General features: G+C 47.0%; 1 protein-coding gene across 1 annotated transcript; it reads right to left on the bottom strand.

The window, feature by feature from the left end:
- Positions 1-2,861: 2,861 nt before the first annotated feature.
- Positions 2,862-8,283, bottom strand: TMEM271 (transmembrane protein 271). The gene has a single exon (XM_066569130.1). It carries the CDS (start codon positions 8,260-8,262, stop codon positions 7,168-7,170), a length of 1,095 nt encoding a protein of 364 aa, XP_066425227.1. The 5' UTR covers positions 8,263-8,283; the 3' UTR covers positions 2,862-7,167.
- Positions 8,284-11,191: the final 2,908 nt, after the last annotated feature.

Raw genomic sequence — 11,191 nt, 5'->3', positions numbered from 1 at the left:
AATGCAGCCAAGCTCCAGCTGCCCCCAAGACCACTGCATAACAAGTCTGGAACTTGGCACTGTGACAGCAATCTGCTTTCCTCCTTGCTGTTACACAGAACAGCATTTCACCTGGGCTGCTCCTCACCCGCTGTCACGCACCCACAGCATGGTGCCACAGCACTCTGACTCTCAGGGCCAGGAGCTCCCCACACGTATCCAGATGCTGGATTAGTGTGTCACAAGAGACAGATGCTTGTTCCCACTGACAAGACAAGCTCCATTGCTTAGGGAAAAATGAAGCTCAAGGCAGTAAACAATGATCCAGGTAAACCCAGATGATGATGGTGCCTTTCAATACATTTCTAGTGGCTCTCTAAGGACTTACTAATAAGGAAGTCTCTGTGCTAGCCAAATGCATTTCTGTGCAGCTATCATCTCCCAGTTTGTTGAGAGAAGCACCCTTATGTTCCATTCAGAATAACAAACCATATTTCTTAGCAACAGTTTCGAGAAGAGCTGTATCAGAATTTCTTTCTTTTTGATTTAGAGCAAAAGATGAATCAGAAAGCAGAATATGATTTTTTTTTTCAATCTTTCAGTCTTATTTTGGAGGTAGCAATTTTTTCAATTCTAGTAATTTTCAGTGCCCAGGTCAGGAGGATATGCTACTGGAATTAGCATTTTTGATTACACATCAAAAGGTTTTACTACAGATTAAGTAGTTTTCAACACTTACATTTCCATTTCCTATTTTCCTAGGAGTCTAATTTAGGCAATCTGCATACACCAGTAGCTTCTGTGTCATTCAGGAAATGGTAAATATTCCAAAATGCAAGGAAATAGAAATTTCTCAGTGGCTCTTTCCTTTCCAGTGCAAGTATGAGCTTCCTTTGGTAGGACTTCTCCCTGTTTCTAGGAGCCATTGGACCTAGACATACCAAGATCAGCCCCTACTCAGATCCACCACTGACAATCCCTTAGGCATACATTTTAATCATGAATGTACCTTGAGACTGTACACACCTCATCCAAAATCCATGACTGTCTGATTGCCTGTAACTTCCTTTTTTTGATAGCACAACTTTGTGCTGTTGCCTCCTTCATTTGTGAGGAAATGTCAGAATTTAAATATTGGCAAGTAAGACCTCATTTGCACCATGTGTCAAATTCCTTATATGACCTCTACAGGAATTGGTGGCACTCAGTAGTTTGTAGGACAGCTCTACTTAATCCCCCTAAATTTAATAATTTAAATGCCTGGAGATTTCACTGAGTATTTTTGTGAGATGAGCTTTCATTTAAAATGTAGAACCTGGGAGAAAAAGCAAATTTTGAAAGAAACTTCTCTAAACCTAAGTATTAGGTTTCCAAAAATATAAACCCTGGAAAATAATCCTTTTAGATATTATAGGTATTCTTCCATTCTCAAATCTTTATATGAAACCAATGAATGCTTTGGAACGTTTAGTCCTCTGAACCCATTAAGAGGATCATGATAAGCTTTTTCTCCTCCCACACTTCACTTTATCCTCTGCTAACAATGGCCACAGAAGAGACAAACTGGTAAGGATGCTTGAGGTATTTAGGAGGTGTTTAAATCCTACCTGCTGAAGTGAAACAAATGATTCATTTGCAAAGACCATGAAATGAATTTCCCCATCAGACAGACCCGTGCCAGAAATAATCCATAAGTGAAACCCTGGGAACTTCTGCTAAGTTGTATTGCTATGGGAATACATCTGCACTTGACTTTTCTGTGTTCTGGTGATGAGTCAGTATGTGTTTTTCACTAGAAGTGTTTCCTTCCACAAAGCTTAAGGAGGTCTTCCAGATATCTAAAATTCCACAACCAAAGTAGTGGCAAACTGTAATGTCGTCTCCACTCCTGCCTCAAGGTAAATTCACTGAAGTTTAAGGCATTTGGGTCTAAAAAAGCAATGAAACAGGACAGCAGGACTTTCTCCTGTAAAGTAAATACACCTGAGAGAGTCTTATGGCTTCTTAGAAGAACTGATCTTCTATCACAGACTATCTAGGCTGACATCAGGGAGATGTAACTTCAACTGAACTTCCCTGTGGTGCCCGAACATTGGCTGGAGAGCACATAGCACACCTGGCCAATAGAAAGCCAGGCAGTTACTTAAATCATATTTTTAGAAGACCAATTCGAGGATTTCACTCTTCAAAAGCTATGCAAGGGAAGAATTTCAGAACTGGTAGTGTAAGAATGAGAACACAATGTACTCAACTTAAAAGCTCAGATTTCTTCTAGTTATTTTGTTTGGGCAGTGCCTCCTTTGGAGCAGGAAACACTGTACGCTGAATTGTTGCAACAGGTAATTGGAGATTTTTTCCCCTGCAGTCCATTAGCCTGTGGATTTCCTGAAGTCCATCTGTTATCTGCTAAACTGTTATTAGATGAGCTGCTGCTGATTCTGGAACATACACCAGCCCTAGTCCCATGCCATTAACTACTGAGAGATAATTAGGAAATTTAAAAACTGGACAGTGATCATGACAAATTTGAGTCTTACCCTTGTGCTTTAATTGGTAATATGTGCCTGTATTAAGGAGAGGTAACTCTAGCACATGTATAGAGTGCCATCATACAAAATGAACAGATTTTGACCAGCAGAATTTATCTGAAACATTTGAACATCTTGTAACTGAGAAATACCTGACTTATGGAAACAGACTCAACTTCATGGTGAAACCTGGAATTTTATACTGTGGTTCCATTTGTACCAGCTGTAAGTATCTGAAAACCAAGTTTTTGTAATGGAAATTGTAATTAAATACTAGTTTATTTATTACTACCAGACATCCACCTAAGACAATAAAGAATATGAAATGAAGAGCATTAGGCTTTTCTTATAGGATATGCTGTGCTTTAAAACTTATTTTATTGATCCTAAAGTTACAAGATCAATTACTGACATTTTTTTGAGGATCAATCTTGGATTAAATGGCAAAATGAAGAAAAGGTTCTCATATGTACTATATCCAAAAGCAGAAACAGATTGCCATTCTCATGTGAACATTCAGAAACCTTTTCTGATTATTAAACAGTATGTCTGAAATATATCTAAGTTATACCAGCCGCCATAGCACTTTTTGGTGAACCAAAGAAGTCCTACAGTGAAATCAAACTTTGAGTAAAATCATTGTACTACTTTAATACAATTTCCCTCTAACATAATTTTTTCCTGTTTTTAGATTAATGTATATTCTGTCTGTCAATTACAATGCAAAGTATAAGTAAGATTTAAGCAAGGATGTTGGAGTGTGAAAATAATTCATGTGAATTGCTAATAGGCTGGTGGGAATAAATTTTTTCCACATGAAGGCAAATCCTGTCTCATCAAAGACAGCAGACTTGATTTTCCACCATTTCAGACCTTGACTAGCCACTATTACCTGCAGAAGGAACATGAATGCTGAGAGCTGAAAGCTACAAAATCAGTACTTCACTGTGACCAAAACAGTAGTATTGAACCTATCCTTCCCTCCCTTTGAACAGATGTGAGTACAGCTGGAAGCAAATTAAAACAACAAGGGATAAGGCAAAAAGAAGTCATTACTTCAGGTAGGCAAAATGGAGATTTGATAGCACATACATGTTTCTCTTCTCTTCTCCATGGTTTTGCCACTTAAGGCAGAAGCCTTGCAGTTATCACCCTTCAGTGACAGGAATTGATCAGGTTTGCGTTCACCTTGACAATCCTGTGATGGAGAATGGGAAATAAGGGACAGTATGAGTCCTCTCAGGTAATTAATCTAAGCTCCAATGCTTCCCACACCAGCCTATTTTCAATTTTGGCACAGTATAGTTTATACACTCTAACATTATTGCTCAGAAGATAGAATGATGACTCAGGTTTACTAAAAACAGCTTCACAATACTGCAATCATGCCTGTGAAGCTTCATCTCATATCCTGTATTTGTAAGTTTCTTCTCACTGAGAAATAAATTTGTGTGGTGTTTTGTGTTTTGTCAGAAAAGTTAGTCACCAGACACCTGAAACACTGATAAACCATCTTTAATAAAACATGGCTTGTTTGGTCAATTTGCCTGCCAATTCATTTTCCTGCTTTTAAAAACATGTGTATAACACCACAGCTGACCTCCGTTAATACTGCTGTCCATAGAAATCACAAATAACTGAGAAATGATATGCCACTGCTGCATCCTGTCATGCCAGAAGATCGAGATTACTTTGAAGATTATTTAGAGTAGGTGTTACATATCATTTGTGCCCAGATACACTGAAGTCAATGAAACAACGCCTACTGGCTTCTGTGGGAGTCTGACTTGGACATTATTCTGGCAATCTGTCCACCACTAAATTAAACTATTCCAGGGATAAAAGCCCAAATGAAGAAAAGTAGAAATTTAGGAACTAAAACTGAGCTGCAAATAAATATTCTAATTCAATGGCATCCTGAAAAGACTTAAATAAAACACAAACACACTTACACAGGCATGTACACACGCATACATACAAAAAAAAGTTATGACTTTAACAATCTTAAAAATCCATAGTCTAAAATTGTTTACATTTAAACAATTGAGCATAATAGGTAGCTTTCTTGACTTTCCATTTATTTCCCTGAGCACTGATCTTTGGAACATCTGGAGTTTCAGAATTGTCTAGTTCATAATTCCTAAAATAACTATCTTAAGTAAAATGCTGTCTTTTTATGACAAAAAAATCCATTCCTTAAGTAAAACTAGGATACAACTTTCATGAACTACAATGTATGTAGCCAATTTTTAAAAAACCAACAACTATTATCATGCATCTGCATCTATATTTAGGCACCTAGCTGGTTTGTCTGTTTTTCAAAATCACTCTGCAGTCTAGCAGTTCCCATTTAATTCAGTATCAGGTACTATGCTGTCTCATAAACTCATTCAATTGGAGACCTACATAAGAATTTAGTTTCTCTGCTTTACTCATTTTGCAAAATCTCATTTGTATGAGCAATAAAGTATGATATGGAATTGGTCTTGTGCCTAAATCAATATTACAGGCAAAGATTACTGGACTTCTTACTTTCCCATAAGGGGTTAAGAAGGTGCATCTGCAGAGAGAGGCAGCATAAAACCAATCTTCAGTACTAAAATGGGACCTAGCCAGGGCATATGTTTTAGACTGGCATTCCACACCAGGAAATCTGCTGGCCAAAAGGAGCTCTATTTTAAATTTTTGCTATTTAGAACTACTTGACAAATTGGCAACTGCTGCTTTTCACTCTCTTTTCTAGACTAGAGCTTTAAATGTGAGCTTCACAGACATCAGTTTGCAACTTTAAGACTTTTCAGGTATTCTGCATTTTAGATTGTACAAAGTGTGCAAGTCAAAACATTTTAGAAAACAACAGTGCAGAGGTTTTTTTACTATTTTAGAATCAAATCTCTCTCTCTCCAGTTCTAAGGCTGCAAATTACGTCAGCCTCTCTGCAGCTAAAAAGTTCAAAATAATTTTCCATGAACCACAGAAATAGACTGTAACTTTGCATACTCTTAACTCTCTGTCCACTCTGTCTTCCCTCCTCTTCCACCTTCCCCCCACCGCCCCAGCCCCTGGGTAGCTGATACACTGGCATTATGCAGCAGGCTCCAAACAAAGGATTAACAAAAAGGTTATTTTATAATACTTCATTTCAATATACCTTAACTGGAGGAGGGGGTATTGAACCAAATGCAAACAGGAGAGTTGCTATTTGGTTCTGCATGCAACACGAAATCAAGCCGTTGTCTGTTCTCAAATGATGTAATAAAATATGCCGCATCTGATTCTCTTTAATTAGCACTTTTTTTATGCTATCTGGTACTGGCATTCCACAGCAGAATCCAAAAAGGAGGATTTAGCACTTGTCTTTGCTGAAACCCTTTTTAATACTTCAAAGTTCACTAAGAGTTAACAGCATACGATCCCATCACTTTCCCCCTCCCCCTTTTCAGAAATTAGACTGGCCTTTCTTTAAATAAACAAACAAAACAAACAAACAAACAAAATCCTTGCTTTAAAATAGGAGTATAAATACTGTTTTGAAAACACATTTGGAAGATGTCTTCCAGGATGGTTTATATATATATTTTTTATCCTTTAAAACTGTGACTACTGCACCAGTTAAGGCTGTTTACAATATATATATATTTCAAATAAAACTTTTAATATTCAAGCTTACCAGATTGATGAATTGTAACAGGTAAAATGGAACTCTTTACAAGGTAAACCATGTAGTTGTACAAAATAGAATTATACCCTTCACCTGTGCAAAACAAAAAGAAATCCTGCCTTGCATTAAAAACACAGAACCTGTTTACAAAAAGGAATGTGTACTACATTTGGACTTCCTTTTTAACTGCCATATCCTAGCAACATCTCAGTTATTTTAGTAAAGGAACTAATCATCAATTTCAAACTGCAGTGAATTTACCAAACATTTTCACTATAGACTTCTGAAAGCTTTTACAGTAAGAAGTTATCAACAAAAGCAGGCACGTTAGTGTACAAAAACGTTGTTGATTTTTTTCCTGTTTCTTTTTCAAAGTGCAGGTTTTTCTCAATGTGCATCTTACAAGACCAACGAATGTTTTAACTCACTAAATCTTAAAACAGAACTCAATTCTCCCAAGGAGTAGTGTAAACGTTAAAGATCCCCAATACACCTCTAGTAAACGTGACACAAATGTCTCTGCGTTGTTTAGAAATTTAGCTCTTTTGAGAGGTAAAGAAGCTTCATGACACCTTTTCCTTACACTGGCTGGTTATCATAAATGGGTAACTCTGGACTGCTAAAGCTGGAGACTGATGAATCACTTGAAGGGAACTAAACTTGGCTACAGAGGAGAGGCGACGGGAGGAACCAACCCTTAGGCGTTTCTTGCGCAGCCTTCGGAAAATTCAGCCGCCGGCGGACGAAGGGTCGGTGTGGGGGAGGGAAGGGGGGGAAGGAAGAGGAGAGCAGGGAGGGAGGGAGGAGTAGCTTCCGCAGAGCCAGAGGCACGGCGGCAGGCCGCCCGTGTCCCGCTGCGCCCGCGACGGCGGGACCATCCCGTCGGTGGTGCGAGAACTGTCCCCGAGCCCCGCGGCTGCGAAGCGCTGGCGGGCCCGCTCCCGGCCGTCACGGCGATCCGGGGGCCGGGCGGGGAGCCGGGCGTCCCGGCGGCGGGCGCTAAGTGCCGTGAGAGCAGGGCTCCCCGGGGTAGATCTCCTCGTAGGCGGGGGGCTGCTCGCTGGGCAGAGGGTAGCAGTAGGGATAGGAGGCGTTGAGCTCGGGGTCCATGGGCGAGTAGCCGGGCAGCTCGACGGAGGGATGTCCGCCACAGTGCACCTCCACGCCGGCCTCGTCGAAGACGTGGAAGACGCCCACGTTGATGTAGGAGACGGCCTGGAAGGGGCAATCCCCGGGGCTGAGCTCGGGCTCGCCGCCGGAGAAGAGGGAGCCCTGGCTGTGGCGCGGCGCCCGCCGCCCAGCGCCGCCGCCCCTCCGCCGCCGCCGCCGCCCGCCCGCCGCCGCCGCCGCCGCCGGGGCCGCTCGCCGCCGCCGCCGCCTCCGTCCGCGCTGCTGTGCGGCCTTGTAGTTCTTGACAAGAAGCAGGTTAAGCAGGCCCAGGAGGCACTCCAGCGCGTTGAAAACGGTGGAGAGCACCAAGCCTTGCTGGTAGTCCCGCAGCTTCTGGCAGCGGAGCGCCGCGGCAGTGCCGTCGGGGGACGCGGGTCCGCTCCGCGGGCGGGCCCCGCCGCCGGGCTGCAGCAGGCAATAGTGCGAGTACTTCCTCTCCACCAGCGACACGGTGTCGCCGTCGATGACGGCGCCGGCGAAGGCGCTCAGCACGCCCAGCATGAACACCAGCACCCCCAGAAGCAGGAAGTTCTGCCGCCCCCCGGGCGACGCCTTCTCCACCGGCCCCGACGGCGCGGCCGCCGCCTCCGCCCCGCCGGGGCCGCCGCTGGCCGGGTCCGGGTCTCCGGCGGGGGCCAAAGCAGAGGCCGGTGCCGGCGCTGGGGCCGGTGCCGGAGCCGGCGCCACGGGCGCCTCGTCGGGCGGGCGACAGCAGAGCAGCGCAGCGGCGAGCAGCGAGAGGCCGGCGGCCAGCAGCAGCCCCGAGTAGAAGGCGCCGGCGGCGGTGCCCAAGCGGAAGGGCTCGCCCTTGAGCTCGGAGCCCAGCGAGAAGCACTTGAGGCCCACGGCGGCGGCGCTGAGGGCGCAGGCGAGCAGGAGGCAGCTGGAGAGCGCGGCGCAGGCTCCCCGCACGCTCCACTTCATCCTCCGCGCCGCCGCCGCCGCCGCCGCCCCGCCGTCCGCCTCATCCTCCTCCCGCGGCCCCCCCCGGCCCCGCGGCGGCGGCGGCGCGGCGCGGCGCGGCCATGCGAGCGCGGCGCTCCCCGACGGGGCGGCTGCGCTCCGCTCCGCTCCGCACGGCAGGCAGCTGCCGGCCGCAGTGAGCCGGGCGCGGCGAGCGCGCAACGCTCCCCCCACCGCCTCCCGGTCGCCGCCGCCTCCTCGTCCCCGCCCGCCCTCTCTTATCGCGGCGGCTGCGGGGAGGCGATTAATTATGGATGGAAGCCGCGGCGGGCGGGGGGACGGAGGGGGCGGCCCACCGGGCCGTCGCGGGTGGCGGGGGGAGAGTGCGACCCCCGGTGAGGCCGGGGGCGGCGGAGCAGCCCAGCCCGCCCTCCCACCCGCGAGGCGCGGGGGGGGCCGCACATCGCCCTCCGGCCGGCCCCGCACCGCGGAGCGCGGCTCGGGACGCGCGGCCCGGACAGGGGGTGGCGGGGGCTTGAACACCCCCGCGGGTTCCGTTGCCGAGGGCTGCTGCTTGGCTCCGTGTTCCTGCCTTCTCTCCCTCTCTTAATTTTATTTATTTATTTCTTAGCTCTTGCGGTCGCCAGGAGGCCGGCATCGCTGTGACCGCGTTGCGGTCTGTCGGCCGCTCTGATGCAGCGAGCGAGCGGACCGAGCTCCCCACGCCGCGCTGCCCAGCGCAGTCCTTCGTGCCGGCGGGGGCGGCGGCCCCCACCAGCCGTCTTTGTTTCGTGCACCACCGTGAATCCCTGTGGGATTGCACCCCGTGGGCGGCAGGGCTCGAGGGACGGACGGCCACAGCAGCACCCTCGGGACGCCCCGTCCGGGAGCGCCTGCAAGCGCTGCCGGGGGTGGGAGCCTGTTCGGGGGTGGTGCCGCCAGCTGCCCCGGTAGATGGTGGCCCGGCGACTCCTCGGGGAGCACCTGAAGTGGCCTTGTGAAGGAGAGGCTGGAACCTCAGCCTCGGAGGGACAAGTCCGGCAAGGGGTTCTTGAGGAAGGCTCTTCTTCGCCAGTCCCTTTTTCTTCCGGGAAGCTGTAGCCTTTCAGCTCCCCCATTTTCCCTATCTGCCGTGCGCACGCCAGCCTTGCTGGGTATTTTTAGCCGGCGCCGCTGATTAGCATTCAGGGGAGCAAGCGAGAGAGAAAAAGCAGTTTTCCAAATCGTTTTCTCTTCCAGCAGCGCAAGTGCACCTGTTGGTGGCAGGAGGGGTGTGTGTGGCGTTATCTGGTGTTTAGCTTTCTGCAGAGATGCGACCTTGCTCCCTCTGTCTCGTCGGGGTAGGCCCTCTTGGCACCTCCCTGAGGACAACAGCACCCAGCTGTAATCTCCATGGGCAGATGGGCACTGGTCTCCTTTGTAGCAGCTGTTCCTCCCCGAGACTGGTTTCTGGGCCCTGCATGGGGCAGCGGTCCTCCCAGGGATGCTTGGTGGGAGGCTGTCCTGCCTGGCGTCCAGCTCTCTAAAGGTTACAGTATCCAGAAGTATCATTGGCTCAGTATCCAAAAGCTAATATCCAAAAGGGATGTGCCATCCTGCCCCGTAGGACCACGCAGCCAAGGGAATTTTGCACTCTCCCTCCTGTTCACAAAAGGCCCGTGGAGCTTGGAGTATGTGAGAAAACACAAAAGTCCTGACCAGCCTTCTTGTGTCCCTCGAGAAAGGTATGGCTGGGTATGTGATCCCCAGTCATCCTCAACTCTTCCCAGGTTTTCCCTAACCCTGAGGACTGAGTGTCTTGGCCTGCTCATCTGTGGCCGGGTGAAGATTTTGCTATAGGATCTGTGACTTTGGCTTTGCTGGTGGTGAGTGCCTGGACTACTGCAGATGATCTTCAGGTGTCTGGAAAAGAACTCACCCCATCACTCTTAAAACATGAATGCATAGAGGACACACAGGATTTTATAAATTACAGTATGCACCGCTTGAGATCTCTATTGAGCATCAAAATATTGCTTCAGAAAGCACATGTAAACTCTCAAACCAACTGTTAATCCAGAGAACCCTGGGAGACACACTCTGTGTGGAGGATGAGGAGATGTAGTTAGTGGGGAGCAAACACTTAATGAACTAATTATATGTAGAACGTGCAAAGTACCTTACTCCCTGACACACAAGATAAACTTACATGTGGGGGAAATGTGTGATTTGTATAACTTGATTGTCAGGACCTTAAAAAAGTGAAATACTTATTGTGGCGAGTGGTGAGAAGATTAATTTAACACTAAATAAAAACAAAACTAAGAAAAGTCCTAAGCCTTTATGCATCACTTTATTAATCAGCCTTCAACTAACAATGGTTAGAGTAGAAAAAACAAACTTTCCATTGGCGGCAAATTGTTCCTTTTTTGTACAAAGCATTCATCTTAGTGTTCCTTTCCATCTAGTTTTGGCAACTACCAGAAGTAGTCAGCAAGGCTTCTCCAGCATGGTTCTTCAGGTGTTCCTACAGCTGTTTCTGGTGTTCAGTCTTCCTCATCTTGAATGTCATCTTCTAAAGAAAGGACCTTTTCCTCCCTGTGTTTGTGATAGGAGACTGATCTTTGATTGCATCCCACAAAGCTGTGCATTGTGAGAGGCCAGGCTAACACACAAAGTTAATAATGTAATTAATAATTCTGCTGTACCTTTTTATTTCTCCTGTGGAGCAGCTTGCTACTGTTAACCTTTTCCAGCTCTTACCTGCTTCTCCCCAAAATGCCTCTTTTTCTTCCAAGCGCCATGTTCAATATGCAAAGCCAGAAGTTTCACTGCCAACTTGTTTCGCCACATGTTATTTATTCATAAACTTTCTGTGTTTCTCTGCCACTCTGAATTAGCCCAGTTTTTCACCAGGTTATTTACAGCTTTGCACTGTGACACATTTTCAGTAACACACATATCACACATC

The sequence above is a fragment of the Molothrus aeneus genome, chromosome Z, assembly GCF_037042795.1.
Source record: "Molothrus aeneus isolate 106 chromosome Z, BPBGC_Maene_1.0, whole genome shotgun sequence".
Taxonomy (NCBI): domain Eukaryota; kingdom Metazoa; phylum Chordata; class Aves; order Passeriformes; family Icteridae; genus Molothrus; species Molothrus aeneus.
Note: the sequence above shows the minus strand (reverse complement) of the source record. Positions and strands in the feature narration are given on the sequence as shown.